General features: G+C 46.8%; 1 protein-coding gene across 2 annotated transcripts; it reads left to right on the top strand.

Annotated features, from left to right (window-relative positions):
* The first annotated feature begins 6,245 nt into the window (after nucleotides 1-6,245).
* Abhd4 (abhydrolase domain containing 4, N-acyl phospholipase B) lies at nucleotides 6,246-18,208 on the top strand. Of its 2 annotated transcripts, none has more exons than XM_036199690.1 (7): nucleotides 6,246-6,333; nucleotides 9,337-9,425; nucleotides 11,365-11,737; nucleotides 11,904-12,058; nucleotides 13,628-13,739; nucleotides 15,985-16,171; nucleotides 16,812-18,208. In XM_036199690.1, the coding sequence occupies exons 1-7, from the start codon at nucleotides 6,272-6,274 to the stop codon at nucleotides 16,899-16,901; spliced, it is 1,068 nt and encodes a 355-aa protein (XP_036055583.1). In that variant the 5' UTR covers nucleotides 6,246-6,271; the 3' UTR covers nucleotides 16,902-18,208. The 2 variants fall into 2 exon arrangements, with proteins under 2 accessions (XP_036055583.1, XP_036055584.1); XM_036199691.1 differs by lacking the exon at nucleotides 6,246-6,333 and adding an exon at nucleotides 6,348-6,446.
* The last annotated feature ends 645 nt before the right edge of the window (nucleotides 18,209-18,853 follow it).

The raw sequence follows: 18,853 nt of genomic DNA on the forward strand, positions 1-18,853 counted from the left end.
TCCGCCCCAAACTGAACGTCTTAAATCTGTTGTAATATTCTCGAGATGTCAACGATGAAAGGCTCGCAAGAGCACATCTGGTTCAACCTGACCTCCGAATCATTTTGTAGAAAAGGAAACGAAAGTTTGAGGTTTTTACTTAAGAAAACTTAAGCTCCGCCTTCTGGTTGGCATTGCCTTTATAAGCTCACAATAACCAGACCTTCAAAACAGTATTTCTCAGCTTTCAGTTGCAAAGTCTACCCGCACATAATCAGATACTTCATCTCAGCGTTTAAGTCTCACTTTCAACTGCCCTAGCTAGCTAAATAAGCAAAATTCTAAAACAGCAACTGAACAACATCCCCTTGTTGTCTCTTGTTATTCGTATTTAGCCTGGAAACATTTAGCATCACAATCCTATGATGAATAAAGAACCTTGCTAGGTTCAGGGAATCATCTGTGTCCTTGGAAAGCTTTAGTCTGTTAGGAGAGGTAAATCCATATTCACAACCAAGGAGACTGCACTGCTTAAGAAATTTAGCCTTGGTGCTCTTGTGTGACTGACTGGTAGAGCAGGTGGGGTGAGAAGAATAGCCAGACTGGTTCCTATTCCCTGTAATATGACGTGCATCTGTAATTGAACTTTTCTCCTGGTCTCTTCACAAGTAAAAGAGCAGATTCCTCTGATATCCAACCTAAGACCAAATGGGCCAAGGGGCTGCTTTAATCATCAGTTATGAATTCCCCAAGTTTCCCCTACCATCACTCCAGCTCCTTCCAGCAGTGTCCTAGCCTTTGATCTGTGTCAACTTCCATCCCTAACATCTCTGTAGGAACTCCCTAGGAAGACAGGCTCAATGCAAAGCATCACTTTTGAGACAAGCACCATCATACTGAGACAAAGTCTTTCTGATACAGTAAACTAAAAAATTTCTCAGCTACCTGACTTAACAATAAGAAAAAAAAATGTTTTGTGTTCAGTGTATGAACTTATCTATCAATAGGAAATCATACTATTGTTGGATTTGAGTAGCATGAGTCAGAACATTAATATGTGTAAAAGTTCATGTGCTGAGTAGTAGATAAAAGTGCAAGTTCCAAAATCAGATAAGGATGGTTTTGAACTTTGATTCCACCTACTACTAATTATCTAATCTCAGTCTGATGACTTAGTGTTTAATTGGCAGTTTTCCCTCTTCTTTTTGACAAGATTTCTCTGTGTAGCCTAGCCTGGAACTTACTATGTATTCCAGAGTGGATTCAAATTTGCAATCCTTCTGCCTCTGCTTACCAAGTACTGAAATTACAGGTATGCACCACTATGACACCTAGGATTCATTTTCCACTTCTATGACACAGAAATAACAATACCTGGATCACTGCAATGTTTTATTAGGATTAAATGAGATCATGTAAAACATTAAACATTTAGCAAAGTGCATAACACATGGTAAGTATTCAGAAAATGTTTTCTCTTATTAAATATTATTCTTTCTGATATAAACTATCTGTTTCCTCTGTTTCTCCAAATAATTAAAAGTTGTCCATACTGCAGAGCTCCAATAATTTGGGCATACAAAAGATGGTACCAGGATTGCAAATCAAACGGCTGGCAAAAGAAATTGGATTTAAAGTTAAATCAGAAATCAGAGAAGACCTTGGAGGCTTCATAACTAGGATGATCAACAACATAAGATATGGGAGAGTGGCAGGGTGAGAGGGTGCCCTTACTGGGCAAAGTCCATGATTTTACATCCTTTCTCTTATAATAAGAAATTATATTCTCTACTAAGACAAACACAAATCCTAAGTTTGAGTAGGAGAAGACTCTTGTAAAGACAGTCTCTCCGTGGAGAAGAAGCTCTCTCAATTCTTTCCCTTCATATTTTACTTTGCCCTTGACTCCCTTTGCTTCTCTCTACTCTAGCATGTAACCATCCACGTTTAAAACTATGGTCCACATTAGTCCAAGACCCTTCTTTCCTTGTTTTCTAATCAGCAAATAAAGCATGCTACCTATTTGTTTGTTTCGTGATGCTGGGGATCTAGCATGCTAAGCCAATACTGGACCTCTAAGCTATACCTCCAGCATGAGATTCTTTTCAAAAAGAAAATTATAACAGAATCAAATTTCAATCAGCACAAAGTGCGATTTCTCAACCGTGGTGCTTTCTGCTCCAAGTTCTCGTTGAAGAGCGAATGTCTCCAGTGAGCCTGTCTCCCTTCATCCAGTCATCTCTGCCGTGTAGCAACTCCCATCTTCCGTCTCTCACCCAGCTCTTTGGGGAGTCCCAGGAAAGCTTCAGTCTTGCTAGGATCTCAGTGAGTTCAAGGCCAACCTGGTCTACAAACTGAGTCCCAGGACAGCCAGGGCTACACAAAGAAACGTTGTCTCAACACACACACACACACACACACACACACACACACACACACACAAGCGCTTCAATCTTGTCTTCTCTGGCAACAAAAAAGAATCTGTCCTGTTCTCATTATGAGAGTAGCATTTACCAGTGGAAGAGCATTGCTAAGATTGTTGCTCTCCCTACAACAGAGATCTGAAAACACCACGCTTAAGCAGCACTACCCTGTTCAGTGGAATTTTCTTTAATGAAACGCCTGTTTCAATATGAGAACAACTAGACATGTGTGGCTACCCGAGCAATGAAAATATATCTAGAAGTAACCAAGGAAAGTTTATTGGGTCTTTGTTCATTTAAAACTAAGCCAAAGGCGGGGTAGGTGGCTCAGCAGTTAAGAGTGCTTGCTGCTCTTACAGAGGACCTGAGTTCAGTTCCCAGCACCCAGGTCAGGTAGCTCATAAATGCCTGTAACTCCAGCCCTAGGGGAATCTGACATGCTGTTTTGGCCCATGTGGGCATCCACTGTCACGTGTACCTGTCTCACCACCCATTCCACACACATACAATTGAATCCTTTTTAAAAAAAATTAAGCCACATACAGCTATCACTGGACAGAGGACTTTGAAGCTGTTTTATTCAGTCCCTATGTTTAGTCTAAGACTCACCTTATTTGTTCAAAAGTCAGCAGCACCCATTTGAAGAAATGATTTATTCCTTCCAGGGCTGGGCTATATCAGCTTATCCACTCCACCTACTTTTGGAGGGGGTTGACCAATTAGATTCTAGTCCTAAAGAATATATTAATAGGGCTTCTGAGATCTCAGTGATTAAGAGCACTTGTTGCTCTTGTGGATGACCTGGGTTTGGTCCCCAGCACCAACAAGGAGGCTAACAGTCATCCATACCTCCAGTTCCAGGAGAGTCAGACACCTTCATCCAACTTCCTTGGGCAGCAAATGAGCTTGTGGTGTACATACAAGCAAAACACTCATACACATAAAATAATCTTTAAAAATTAAAGAACACAATACTTTAAAAGCACATCAAATCATTCATATTTTAAAAACTCAGAATCATGTAGACAGGAGGGTGCATTCTTCCATATGTACACATCATGCATCTTGGCTTCAAGATAAGAAGGGAAAAATACATTTTTCTTTCCAAAAACTTGTCTAGAGAGGTACCAGAGGTCCATTTCATTATATCTAGTTCCAGCAGATCCACCCAATCCTGAATTATCTAAGTTCTGGAGATACCTTAAGGGTAACTTAAGGGTAAATGGCATTTTCCACATATTCAAATTTCTTCCTTCTAAGCAATTATTATAGTGGGAAATTATGCTAAAGCTGACTTGGCACATGTGGAGACATAATGCAAATGTTCTCTGCACTGTGGTGAGAATCTAGAATGCCCCAGTTCCACCGGATCATCCTTGCCTCAAAAGTACCCCCATTTTCTAGGCTATCAGGAAAAGTGGGATGTGAAAACAGCTCAGGATTTCTGTCTCCTGTCATTTCTATTATAGCCCTCAAGTCTAGTCAGCACTTAGTCCTTCATCCTGTAGGCAACCTTCATGCTTCTGCTTACTTAACTGTTCACCCATCCATTTATCAAGTGCCAAGCACCTACCCTGGCACACCAGAGCAAAGCAGAGTAAAATTCCCCAGGAAACTTAGTCTCTAGTGGAGGGAAACATAAGTAAGAAATATGCAGGATCCTTTCGGTGGTATTCGGAAGAAAATAAAGTCATGTGGTAGAGTGATGGAGGCCTCTTGTAGAAGAGGGGAAGTTTGCTATAAATTCTGACTACATAGTTACAAGCTCTCCAGAGCTCTCCTAGAGAAGTATGGGACCAGCAGAGGAGGTCATTACCTTTCTTCTTATCAGTAGATTCTTTGACCCAACATAATGTTTGGCTTTGAACATAAGATGTAACATTTTTAGAGTAAGTTTGCTAAATATTTCTTTAAGTTAGCTTAGCTAATTCGCACAAGACACAATACAATGGAAGAAGCAACCTGATAAAAAAGACTTGCCCAATATCAGGAAATGGATAATTGGCAAAACTAAGAACTTGACCTTGTTCCAGATTTCTGACCATGGGCTCCAGGCTTTTAATTAGCTAGTGGGTCTACCAGCATCATCAATGCTTCTGAAAACTTGCAGCTTTCTAGCCTCAAAACAAACTAGCTGAATTACAACCTGAGGAATTGGGAGACTGAGTTGTTAACAGGCTTCCCAAAGGTTATGTGTACTAAATTTTAGGACCACTATGCTTGGCTAAAAGAATGAATGAAAAATTCTGAAAATTCCACTTCTCTTAAACTTTAAACTGTTATAATGATCAATTTAACACTGTTTTAGGGAAGAGGAAATCTCAGAATCTTCTAGGTCTTTCAAGAAGACCAAAGAAAAAATACTTTAGGACTTAGAATATAGCTCAGCTGACAAAGTGCCTCCCTGGCAAGCAGGAAGCCCTGGGATTCAATCCCCATCCTGAATCACTATGCCTGGCAGCACATACTATAATCCCAGCACTCCAGAGTTAGGAACAGGAGAATCAGAAGTTCGAGGTCATCCTCAGATATACATCAACTGGGAGGCCAGCCTGGGATACATAAAACACACACACACACACACACACACACACACACACACACACACACACACACCACAGTGTGTATGTATATAAATAAAAATCTCAGAAAGAGCCAGGCGGCAGTGGCGCACACCTTTAATCCCAGCACTAGGGAGGCAGAACCAGGTGGATCTTTGTGACTTCTAGGCCAGCCTGGTCTACAGAGCAAGATCCAGGACAGGAATCAAAAACTTCATAGAGAAACCCTGTCTCGAAAAAACAAAAACAAACAAAAAACTCAGAGGTAGGAAGGATGTGTACTTTTGTAAATTTCTCTTTCCTGAAGTAGGGTTTTAACCTAAGGGAGTGGATAATCTGAAATGGAGCAGCTCCAGGGATGTCACACCTCCTTTGCCATCTCAAGTGAATTCTGCAGCCAGCTTCAAGATTTGGCTCCTCCACAGAACCCACTCAGAGCTTCCAAGATAAGTCACATCACATCCCACATCCTGTATGCCACATCCATATACATAAAGCATGCCCAGCCTTACATGTTAGTCCTCTACCTGGCCCTCCTGTGGGAGGCGAGAGCCTCCAAATGGAAGCAGGATCGAGCTACTTTTTCCTTGGAAACTAGGTTGGAGTCAGGCACAACCAGAGCAGAGGAATGCTTACTTATCTTGACAGATGTCACACCTCTCCTTAGAGCAGTAAATACAGGGTGTCCCAAATACTGTGTGGTGCATACTTAGTCTTAAAAATTTGCTTTCTGTCTCAATCTCAAATTTAACTAGGCATTTTGTTTTTTGTGGTTTGGGGATCTGGAAATCTTCTTGAGTTAACAATATCCAAGGCCCTTTTGTAGGGAACAACCTATAACGTCTCCACGGACATCTAAACCACTTCAACAGAAGGACTAGGAAAGGCAGGTGAGGCGTCAAGGATCTGAGCCATAGAGCGGGGGGGGGGGGGGGGGGCAGACAGACAGAGAGACAGACAGACAGACAAGGCAGTTCTTTCACTCTTTAAGTGTGGAGAGGTAGAGGCGGGGCTGGTGGCATTCCAGCGAGGGACTAGGAGTTTTAAACTACCTGTCTCCCTCGCTGTCCCCCAAAGGTGGATGATGCGAGGATCACTACTTTTGCGGGACGCTAGCGTTCAGCCTGGACGCAGGCCAGCGGGAGCGGACAGAAGGAAGCAAACCCTCCGGGTCCTAGCCCAGGCGAGGTGCAGGCCAGGGGCGCTGGTTCTCGGATCCCACCAGCAGCCTAGGCTCCGCCTCCGGCTCCGCCCCCTTTGTTATCCGATACTTCTCTGGGTCAGCTGGTTCTGGCGTCAGGCGGAGGGATGGGCTGGCTCAGCTCGACCCGGCAGGGCTTGTTTACTATGGCTGATGATCTGGAGCAGCAGTGAGTTACTCCTGTCCGTTTCTCTTTCTCTTTCTATCTGTCTGTCCGGGCCAGGATCCGGGGACTGTCTGTGGTTGCGGACAGCTTCAGACTTCCCCGCCTTTCCTTTTCAGGTTGGCTTCTAGGGAGGGATGGGGTGCTCTGAGGAGGAGGCTGCGGAGCTGGGGGAACGCTGAGGGATGTGCTTGTGTGCAGCCTGGGGAGTCTGACTTTCCATTTAGTCTTCGCGATCGCCCCTTGGTAGCGAAGTTTGATTGGTGGTAATGTGCGAGGGATAAGCTTGCTCTTCCCGCCCCCAAAGCAGGCTTGAGACACTCGGGCGTGGGGGGCAGCAGCCGGGTGTTTGTCGAGACTTGCCCCAGGACTAAAGTCGTGGGTCTGAAAGGCCCAGAAAGAGAAGGCGTGGGAAGGAGAGAGAAGTCTCCACTGCGCTGAGATTAGTGTGGACCTGGCTTGCAAGTTCTTTTAGCCCTTGGCCGCCTTGACAGGTTCTGCTTGCAATCCTAATTTATGATAGTTTAAATCACTATAAACACATACTTACTGCAGTGGTTTCAGAATTAAGTTTGTTAGATTGGGGGGGGGGGGGTTACGCTTACCCAAGGGTATCAAGTTTGGGATGCCACCTGTGGGTGGTGTGATGACAGTCTAACAGGATCAAGAAAAAGTTGCTTGTAGGAGAATGACTCAGCTCCAAGTGTTTCACGGAACAGGGCCTTCCCTTGACCTAATAGTTGTCCTTTGGGCAGAAGGAATTAACTTTGTAACAATAATAAATAATAGCTTGGGGAACTTGAAGGAAGTGCTCAAGAGCGTATTGCTTTCTAAGACGAAATTTACGGTGCCTACAGAGACTGGGGAAACAGCATTAGAGCCAGAGAAGATGCAGGCCATTCAGCTCCGTTTTACAAATAAAGCAGCAGATGCTGGTGCCCGGAGAAATTCAGAGACTTGCTCAAGGTTACAGGAGTCTAGTACAGGTTCTCTCCCACCATAGAACTGCTCTGTTAGCCTACGAAGATGAGGCACCACCCAGGCCAGGCCAAGTTCATTGTTCAGGGGCTTTGTGCGGTTTGCCTCACTGTCCCCTCTCAGCTCTTCCCTCCCTAATAGCACTGGCACCATTGCCTGTTCAATAACATGGGCACACACTGTGACAGGAACTGTTCTTTAGGCAAAGGTGTGTGTCCACATAGCTCCCTGGACCCCTCCACCTCCACCACCTTCCAGGACTGTGTGGACCACAATGCTGTCTCCAGGACAGCATTTCTCTTGAACTCGCTGTGGGTCGTTCCAAATGCAAAGAGGCAATCTGGCCTTTGAGACTGGCCAAGATCTGTGGTCCTGGTGCTAGTGCTTCATCCAACAAGGAATTCTGGGAGACTGTTAAAAGGGTCCTGGATGTCCCTAGGATTCGATTGGTTGAGACTGACAGCTTTCATCTGACCAAAGCCATTGGCATACCACTCACACAGCAACACTGGGTTTTCTTTCAAACCTCAAACGTTCATTGAGAGTAGCTACTTAAAAAATAGTAATAATGTATACAGGCAATGATTCAGCTGAGGGAAAGTAATGTTGATTTGGGGTTTATCGGTGCTAAGCATTGTTCCATATGCTTTAGATGTTAACTCACGAGTTTTTAGAAACTTGTGAGGTACATACAATTACCTGCCATTTGAGGCTGAAAAAACTGACTCAGAAAACTAATGGGCCACAGCCTCATTGCTGGTTAGTGGCCTTGCTGGAATTAGAACTCTAGTTTCTGGCTTTAGATCACATTCCCTTCAGAAAACAGAAACAAACAAAGTGTGGTTATAAACTGGAATGTTCAGATATGGTCTCAAAAAGCTGAGGCTGGAAGATCCACGGAGGAGGCATCCTTTTTCTAACTTGCTGGTGACCTCTCGGGGTATCAGATTGCTCACCTGTGAAGTAGAGGCTAGACTATGTGATTTCCAAGAAAACATCCTAATCTAAGTTCTGGGCTTCCCATGATGCTCAGGGTGCCCATTGTGTATGCTATGAGTAGGTGGGATGGTTCCTCCACATGGTGACCTTGTCTTCTCATGCTCATACCCACAAGCCCTTGCTGCAGCTCCTGGCAAATATCCTATAACCTTCACCTAGGCAGAGTTTACAAAAAGAGGAATAATATGAAAGACAGGGAAGGTAGAATAAAAACTGTAATTGATTGAACCATTAAATTTGTGGCAAGCACCCAACAAGGTTCCTTTCATTTTTAGACCTCAAAGCCAATCTCCTTATCAGTGGTAGGTCTGTTGTTCAGATCTAGGAGTTCTGTTTACTCCAGAACTAGGGCTTGTAACCTCGATGGCTTAGTCACTGGGTGTGAAGGAGAAAGCAGAATGAGTTACCAGTTTTACTCTAGGACATAGGTAAGCTTTCTTCTCACTTTACAACCTAAAAAAATAGGCCAGAGGCAACTTGTGTCTCTTGGTGGACAATAGGACTTGATAACACACCCCTACTCCCTGCCTACCCCAGTTCAGAGCTAGTGGATTTCACAATCAGGGACTAACAGCAGCCTCTACTTCCAGAAGGGTGGAAGACAGCAGATGGCATGGGAATTTGTCTGTCCTACCCTAAAAGAACAGCTAGTTCTGGGGGTGGAAAGAATAATCGAAATATTAAAGTCACTCCCTCCCCTTTTGAAATCTCCTTGAACATAAATTATGATAACCAGTAACAAAGGGGAGTGAGTTGTAGAGGTCCAGGAAGATAATAAATGTGAAGAAGTCAAGTTTTGTGTACATGGTCTTCTGATATCTGCTAAGGGCCATTGTTGTTAGTAGCTATTTGCCCAAGAAGAGTAACAGTATGTCAGACTGCTGAGGCATTGCTGACGCCAAAGGCCATGAAGACCAGGCCTGCTGAGGCTGGGGAACACCTTGTCCCCCGATAACTCGTGGAGCTGTCAGCAAGGCTGAGAACATGTGCTTCCTTCCCAGTGTTGCCAACAAGTGCTTCTCTGTCTTGTAGGCCTCAGGGCTGGCTGAGCAGCTGGCTCCCTGCTTGGCGCCCTACTTCCATGTCTCATCTGAAGAATGTGGAAGCCAGGATCCTCCAGTGTAAGTAGAGGGGATAGTTTTCTCCTCCCTTCAAAAAGTCTAGAAAGGATGAAAGATCTTCCCCAAGCTGGGTCCATTGTGCCAAGTGATGCCTGATGAGCAGTGCATGGGCCAGAGGAAAGAAAATCAGTGGTTTGAGGGGAGGGACAGACAGAGGACACAGTATTCCACGATAGTGGTACCTCAACTCCCTAGTCCTCTGGTAGCCCCTTGCACATCCTACAGCCTCACCTCAAATGCTCTGCATTACAATGTGCACTAATGCACACAGATTTTCACTCCTCCTTCCATCTTTCCCCTCTCTCTTCATTTTCCCCTCTCCTCTAAACACATAGCTAAGCACATTTTAATTCACCACCTTCCTACTTGAGTACCAGCAATCCTGTGTTTCTGTTCCCTGCCTTCTACGCAGGTGTGGCCTACCAGCTGTCTGGTTACCACATTTGGAGTTCACACAGACCAGATCTCATGAGCAACACTGACGAAGGGTGACCCATGAGCAGCAATAGCCCTTGGTTCAAACAAAACCCTGGGTCCATATCTCCCCATCCTCCACCCCATCATGATCCACCTTGCTGCTCTGCAGGGCCTGGAAGGAACCACAGCTTTCAAGCCTCCATCCAGATGCAGTCTGATTTACCCAGGAAGCCCTTTCATATGACTGTTGCCACACTAGCAAGAACAAAAACAAAACAAACACTGCCCCACCTCAATATGTAAGAGGAAAAAGTGGTTCAACCCACTCCCATCACCACCTCCACCCGGCCAGACCACCGTTCTCTGTGTGCATTAAGAACAGTGAGTCCAAGAGTTGAAGGACATCAGGGACCAGAAGGGAACTGGGTACACCATCTTGAGAAAGAGTATGATCCCTCTTACTGCCTACAGACCAAATGCTCTACACATTTTCCTTGGATTTGAATTCGTTAGTATATTAAATATAGAAGAAAAATGGCTCTGGGACTTATTAAGTCTTTTAGAATGACCATATGAAGCTGTTGTCATGGGGAAGGCACCATCCTCAGTTCTCCATACTAAAAACAACTGGGGATTTATGGCTAAGGAACAGGGTCTGTGGATAGAAATCACTGAAGACATCAAGGACAGGGAGTTCTTTCTGAAAGGACTCAGCGAGATTCTTGCTGGAAAAGGTCAAGGACTTGCACATCAAATCAAAGGTGGAAGCCAAGGGCCTGGATCAGAGCTAAAGACGGGCTGGGGAAGGGGCTTGTCTTCCTAACCTGATTTAGGATTGAGGCTAAGGCCAGGCTAAGGAGGCTGGAGATGGATGGGAACTTCACTTTCTGTTCCTGAGATAAAACGTTGACCGAATCAAACATGGGGAGGAAAGGTTTATTTGGCTTACAGGTTACAACCCATCATGAAGTTTAGAAGCCAAGGCAGGTGCGTGGAGGCAAAAACTGAAGCAAAGACCATAGAGGAATGCGGCTCCCTGGCTGCGCCTTGGGGCTTCCTCAGTTTCTTTTCTTTTTACTCTCTTTGTTTTTTATTTTGGGGTGGTTTTTTTTTTTGCTTGTTTTTTGTGTGGGTTTGTTTGGGGTTTGTTTTGTTTTGTTTTGGGGGGGTGTTGTTGTTGTTGTTTGTTTGTTTTTTTCAAGACAGGGTTTCTCTATGTAACTTTGGTACCTATCCTAGATCTTACTATGTAGACCAGGCTGGCCTCGAACTCACAGAGATCCTCCTGCCTCTGCCTCCCGAGTGCTGGAATTAAAGGCATTTGCCCAGCTTTATTTTTGTTTTTTAAAGGCAGGGTCTTTCTATGTGGCCTGGCTGTCTTGGAACTCACTATGGAAACCAGGCTGGCTTCCTAAGGTGATGCCTTTAGGAAGAGAGAAAATGAAGAGTATAGTCCAGGCAAACCGGCTATGCACTCAGGAAGCTTTCTTGTTGGTTTACCCTGGAATTCTTCCCTTCCCAGGTCTCCAGAACAAGTTCCTGGCCCGCTATGTTTCCCTCCCAAACCAGAACAAGATCTGGACGGTGACTGTGAGCCCAGAGCAAAAGGACCGCACCCCTCTGGTGATGGTACATGGCTTTGGGGGCGGTGTGGGCCTCTGGATCCTCAACATGGATTCACTGAGTGCCCGCCGCACACTCCATACCTTTGATCTGCTTGGCTTCGGGCGGAGCTCAAGGCCAACCTTCCCAAGGGACCCAGAAGGAGCTGAAGATGAGTTTGTGACCTCAATAGAAACATGGCGGGAGACCATGGGAATCCCCACCATGATCCTCCTGGGGCACAGTTTGGGGGGATTCCTGGCCACCTCTTACTCTATCAAGTACCCTGAAAGGTAATTTGAAGCCACCCTTCTCTCTCATGAGCTGACTCCATGCCTTACTAGGCCTGTTCCAAGATTTATTTCCAGTAATACTCATATTATTTCCCAGCAACTTAAGAGCTCTGATACCTCCAAGCAAATACAGTGTATCCTCTATTTATTTTTTCTGTTAATGTAGAGTTAAACACCTTATCCTGGTGGACCCATGGGGCTTTCCCCTACGACCAACTGACCCCAGTGAGATCCGTGCACCTCCAACCTGGGTCAAGGCTGTGGCATCTGTCCTGGGGCGTTCCAATCCACTGGCTGTTCTTCGAGTGGCTGGGCCTTGGGGTGAGTCACCTTCAGGAGGAAAACTCTGTCTTTAAACTGAGGCCACCCCATTCACCTCAGCTTGCCTTGGTGCACCAGGGGTCCTAGCATCCTCATCCTCACTTGTTCATAAAACAGAGGCCTGACCTGGCATTGTGGCCTAAAACTGATAATCAGGACAGCTTCTCTTCAGTAGAGGTTTCAGATGATTGATACATTTTCCCTCCATCTGCATCAGCAGGCAGACCAGAATGGCAGATCCCAGAGAACGGAGAGAAGCTATAACGTGGCTTCTCTGCTGTGAGTTTGTATGACAACCTGTCAGCGACTCGGGTGCAGTAACCACCGCTGGGTCCCATTCCATGGCTCACCAGCACCTCTAGCAAGGAGAGCTCTGAACCTCAGGCTCTCATGTAGCACAGTGACAGACAAGTCCCTCTGAACTGGGTGCTGCTCTAGAGAAGCCCCACATCTCCTTCTGCTCTGGATTTCTTAGCACTAGGTAGCTATCAGGAAGAGAGAGAGACAGAAAGTGGCAGGCCACACTGTAGTGTGTAGTGTTAGAGGCTCTGCATCCTCACCTCACACTGTCCACATGCCTCCTTTGAGGAGCTTTTAGACCGGTGAAGTAAAAAGCAGATTCCTTTCATTGGAAAGATGGGCGACCCCTGTTTTGTACTGATAGCTTACATTTGTATAGAAATGTTCACTGGTCTCTTGTTACAGTGGCTGAAACAGAAAGAATGGAAAACGAGCCTTGATGTAGAAGGTAGCACAGGAGTTCTGGAAGATGGGGAGCAAGCACAGGACCCTGGGGGCCAGAGGTGGGCAGGGGGCTGACCTCAGAGTCCAGGTGACTCCAGCAGACCCCCTACCATCCTTCCTGCTCTAAGCATTCTCCCCTTTCCTGGCCTTGGATCTGGCAGTGTTGTTAAGGTCCCCTTTCCATGTATTCTGTTACAGCCTGAAAATGAGAGAGTGCTCGGAAAATGGTAGTTTCATCTGCTTTCATCAGCTACCTTCAGAAGAGCAAAAAGCAGTCAAGGTTCCCATATGGCGGGGGCGGGGAGAACATAACTCAGACTATAATGAAAATTCTCTCAACTGCAGACCCTCACAGAACTTGTGACCCTGGAGGAAAAGTCTTGGGACTTACTGAAGTGAAAATTGCCTGGTTCCTTGGGGATATTAAGCTGTCGCCAAACTCATTGGTGACTAACAATCAAACTCTGACATTTGAAGTCATCCGCTGCTTCCTAGCAGGCTTCTACGCTCTTTTGGCCATTGCATGTTAAATGCATAAAGGAAATAAGTCCTTCGAGAGACAAATTTGGTTAAGTTTGTTTAAACATAAGCAGGCAGGAGTTTATTCTGTCTCCACCACCGCCCCCCAACACTGGCAGCTCCACAAGTTTTTGTGGGTTGGGTTTGAGTGGTTACTGTTTTTCTTTGGTAAGGGCTTAAAATAGGGTCTTACTGTATCCCCTGACTGACCTTGAACTTGAAACAATCCTCCTGCCTCTGCCTGCTGAGCCTTGTAATTGCAGGCACACCCAGCACCACGCTGTTGTTTCTTCAATCCTCTCCCAGGACCTGGGCTGGTGCAGAGGTTCCGTCCAGACTTCAAGCGCAAGTTTGCAGACTTCTTCGAGGACGATACTATCTCGGAATACATCTACCACTGTAATGCACAGAATCCCAGGTGAGTGCAGCTGCGGGACCAGCCCCACAGGATGGCTTAAAGAACTGCACTGTCTGATGCTTTTTCCTCTTCCACAAAACCCTGACACAGGGGAACACAAGCACCAGCAGGCTTGATCATTTCCAGAGAGTTCCCCAGGGGTGGTCAGGACAGGTAGAGAAGATACTAGATTTAATTAAACAAGCTGTCCTCTCTAGAGGAAGACCTCCTGGCTTCCCTAGGGACCAGCAGCTGGCCTGATGAGCAGCAGTGGGGGAAACATTTCAAAGGCATTTTTTAAACTGACAAACTGATTTTTTAAGAAACTTGTTGGTTTTTGGTTTGATTTTATAGGCAAATGTGGTTTTTGTTTTGCTTGTTTGTTTTTAAAGCAAATAGAGAAAGAGAAGTCTTTGCCCATCCACAGTCTTCAATTTCTAAATTTCCTCATTTTTAATTTAGTATGTCATATAACATTGCTTCAGAGAGATTTCTAGAATGTGTCCCCTGTATTCACCCATGCGATATATCTATAAGAATACATGTCTGGAATACATTCAAAGAAAGAATGTGTATTTATTTCAATTATATACACTTTGAAATAGCTTAGAATTGGTGTAAAAAAAAAAATGCTTCCCCTCTTTTGGAGGTATAGACGTGTCCTGAGAATTGTAAGAAGTTCTCCCCACTAGCTATTCAGAGGCAAGCTCCAAAAGCTTGCTGACTGGCAGTTTTGGCTGCATTGACAGCCAGGAAAATAATCTTCTCCCACAGTCAGGCCCTGTGAGAGGCTGATACCAGCAGGGCACATTGGTAGCACCACCCTGTGGTGACCTCACCCTGACCCTGCAGGAGCCGTAGACACTAGCCATCTCTTTCCAAGCCTGTCCGAGACACTGTGAGCCCAAGGCTGTAAGGAAGGTGAGGCTGGTCCTTTCGTCAGAACAGTGAGCATTAGCCTTGATGCAGTGTGACAGCCAGTATTGCACGGGACGGTAGCTGACGTTTGGCAGGGTCCCGGGTAAACAGTGTGCCATAGGAACCTCAGCAGTCCAAGTGGGCACCCCCAGCTTCCTGCTCTTTGACTCCTCCCAGCCCCCATGGGCTCATTATCAGCCCATCAGGTGGCCAGTTCTCATTTCCTCCCTCCAGACATCACTCAGTGTTATAACGCCAAGCTCTTTTTACTGGAGTAGACAAATTTTCAGTAGTTCCTTTGGAAAACATGGACTCTGGCCAAAGGGAAAATGTTTGAGTGGTGCCTTCCTCACTCCACCTAGACCCTGGAGCTCTGTACATATCTCCATTCTTTTCATCTATCTTGACCTAAGAAAGTGGACATAGTTCCCGCCAGTTGACATATGAGAAAATCAAGGTGTATCCTGGTTACGCTACTTGCTAAGAAAGCACGATTTAAATTCATGTCTGACAGACTGTAGATTCTGGTGCAGTGGCTCCTGGAGGTGTTCTCTGCTCCTGCTGACACAGACAGAATTCATCCCAGGGTGCAAAGGAAACCAGAAATGTAACTACTCCGAACACGCAGAGACCAGGAGGGAACACTGTCCTCAACCTCCCTACCTCCCACAAAAGCTGCAAGCTAGTCGGAAAGCTGGCTCCCGGCCCAGCCTGACACAAACCTGACAGAGAGATTGAATTCACATTTGCGGTGCCCCACTAGCAGCAGCTGCTGAGCCCCAGTCTCAAAAGCCTGATGTGATGTCCCAGAGAGTCCTTATTAGCACAGCCCTCTAGGTATACCACTCACACTTGAGGGCTCACTCTGGTGAATTCTCCCTCCATCCCCTCAGCGAAGCCCCTTACCCATGTTCTATAGCGCTAATCCCTCTTCATAATCCTTAGGAATTTTTAGTTAAAGCGTAATTTTCATTAAAGCATAGTCATCGGATTATCTATGTAGCCGCCACCTTCCAAAGACGTAAGCAACAATGCTCGCTCCAAGCAGGGTTGGCGCCCCGCCCCATCTGTCCCGTTCCTATGTCCCTTCACCCAGTCCGGGTGTAAACCTATGTTGCATTAAAACTCACTGAGTTCTTGGCAGCTCCCTATGTCGTGGGGGTTTTCACAAGCATGCCCTGAGGCATGGCACACTCATCTGATCTCGTCAATATTTAATGAGGCAGCGCTGGCCATGAGGAGAATATGAAGATGTAAGGTCCAGCCCAGCCTCTGAAGTGCAGCTCGTTGACATTTTCTGCTTTGGGTTTGCCTAGCTGTCAATTGCCTCACTGTTTTGTTCTGTCAGTGGGGAAACGGCATTCAAAGCCATGATGGAGTCCTTCGGCTGGGCCCGGCGCCCCATGTTGGAGCGAATTCACTTAATTCGCAAAGATGTGCCCATCACCATGATCTACGGGGCCAACACCTGGATAGATACCAGCACGGGGAAAAAGGTGAAGATGCAAAGGCCAGATTCCTATGTCCGGGACATGGTAGGTTGACTAACTTGCCAAGCAGTGGGAGTTGCAGTAGGCAGTGGGTGGGAAAGGCTTGGGTGACAAAGGGTGATCAAAATCAGGATGAAAATATATGGATGAGACCGAGCAGTGGCTTTGGAAGGTCCCCACCACCACCACCACCAAACCCCCTGCTAGATAGTTGGGAACTGTGCAGTCCAGTTCAGCTAGAAGGCAGGTTCCCGGAGAGCAGCCAGACGCATGCTTCTATTCCAGACCCCCAGCCTCCCCATCATCCCTACTAAACCAGGCCTGGGAGTAGTAGGCTGCACCGCAGAGGTTGCAGTGAAAGGCCTCCTTCCACACCTCTGTCTCCCGCACCTCCCGTTCCCCCCAAGTCACCTATGGTCCTGTGTCCTGCACAAAACAAGCAGACCAAGGGTGAGGCTTAGGAGAAGGAAAGGCACAGCAGCTGTGTCCCCTCAAAACAAAATGGCCTTTTGACATGCATTGCTTCCCAAAGGAACATACAGCACCTGGAGAAAAGGTGGGGTCTTGCTTCTGAGAAGAGCTAAGGGAACAGGCCAGCAAGCCTTGGGGGCGGGAGAAGAAATGGTGAGACCACTTCCCAGTGCTGCCACGCAAGAGCTGAGCCGCCACTGTCATCTGCCCACAGGAGATCGAGGGTGCATCGCACCACGTCTATGCCGACCAGCCACACATCTTCAACTCTGTGGTAGAAGAGATCTGTAACTCCGTCGACTGAGCTGCTCTGAGGGGAAGAGGAGGAAGCCAGAGTTGCCGTCACCTCCCTGTCTTAGTCAGAACCTCTGTCCTTTCCTTACCAACTAACACATGCCAGCCAGGCAGAGTCGGGCTCCCGAGCTAAGGCCACAGGGAAAAGGAGCACTTCTGATCCCATGCTGAGGGCAAGAGGCAGAATCCACAAGAGGCCTTGAACTCCCCACTCTGGGGAGGAGCATAAAGGGTTGCCTAGTGGCGCCCATTCTCTCCACACCGAGTGTGACCAGGTGTTGACGCCGTCTCCCTGCAGGGCCCTCCCCTCCTCTGACAGAGGAGGGCTCCCAGCAGCCTTTCTGGTTTGGGAATGTGTCTGAGAGAAGGTTTCCATACAGGAACATATTCCTTCTCCATCACTCCACACCGCCATCCAAACCCGGTTCCCACTTAACCCACCCAGAGCAGCCCTGTTCACCTGCACAGCCCCTTCCATGACTTTGGAGGTCATAACCCAAGCCCTTATTGGCCGATGAGGAAAGAGATCAGGGCAGGATGGAACACAGCTCTGTGTGACGGGTTCCAGCAGAACTGAGTCTATAGCCCTGGTCTGCTGCCTTCCAGCACGTGTTGCAAGCTTCATTCACGAAGGTTCCACACAGACACCACTGCTGTGGGGCTGGTTTAAAACTAACCTTGCTCCATATTCTAACCTGTTATACAGGCGCACTATTACCTTGCCCTGTGTCTCAATCCTGGTTGCCTAAGTTGGGACACTCGAGACCCTTCCCCTTCTTCCTCCCACTGCGAGGCTCTAAGCCTCTTCTGTGCCTTGGGCCCTAAAGCCCCATGTGTAGTATAGCGCAAAGATGGCTCCTGGTGGAGAAGGGGAAAGTCCCCTCTACCTTAGAGTCATGTCTAGATTCACAAAGTCCACAAGCATCTGCAGCATTTTCTACCAGAGCTGAGGTCCCCTGAGAGCTGCTGCCCATGGCTCACTGGGGAGCTTAAAGCCAGCAGCTCTCTGTTCTCATCAGCCACAAAATGCTTCTCGCTGCCTGAGCCTCTATGCCTACCATCTGTCACCATGGTCTCCAACTCACTCTGCTTCAGAATTACCCGCCAGCCCTCTCCCATGGTTCTCATTCCAGGTCCTGCTCCAAGGCTTGGGGTACTAGGCTGGGCCTGGCCCCAGAAGCAGGGCAGTTCCTTCCTGCTCCTTCTCTTTTATAAAGCCAACCCTTCACCAGAATAGTATTAACTCCTGGTGCTTTATACTACCAGTCCAGCTGCCTCGGGCTCCTTTTCTATATTAATAAAGAAGAGTAAAAACTGCTGGTTATGACGATGTTTAATACTGATCCAACAAGACCACTAGATGGTACTGCCTCACGTCAGTCCATGCGATCCCCAAACAAGAGAATGGAACCAAAGAGCTACCACTTATGTGCCTCTCCTCTCACAGACTATCTCAGCCTCCTCATGATGGAAGAGGAGTCAGTCCAGAGCACAGGTGGCTTAAAGCTCAGTCGATAGGAGAATTATAATGTGTTGGATGCTATGCTCTGCCCAGTCAGTACCTGTGAGCCTAGGTCTAGGCCTTCACAACCCTGCTCCCCAATTTCTGTCCATTGCCTGAGTCTCAGCTCAGATGTTCCTTACACGGAAACCTGCCCCTTCCACCTCCCCAACCTAGAAGTTCCTATGGTATGTCTCCATTGTGATTCAACTGCCCTCTTTGAAATTGTAAACTTGGGACTGAAAAGAGAGTGCTTAGTGGCTAAAGAGCCCTTGCTGCTCTTCCAGAGACCTGAGTTGACCCATGTCCCATGTCCAGCAGCTACCTGAAACTCCGTTCCCAGGTGGATCTGACATGACACCTCTGGCTTCCACAGTCATGGTTGTACTGACATGGATGTATACACACACACACACACACACACACACACACACACACACACACACACGTATCTACAGAGG

Source organism: Onychomys torridus, chromosome 9 (genome assembly GCF_903995425.1).
Source record: "Onychomys torridus chromosome 9, mOncTor1.1, whole genome shotgun sequence".
NCBI classification, from domain to species: Eukaryota; Metazoa; Chordata; class Mammalia; order Rodentia; family Cricetidae; genus Onychomys; species Onychomys torridus.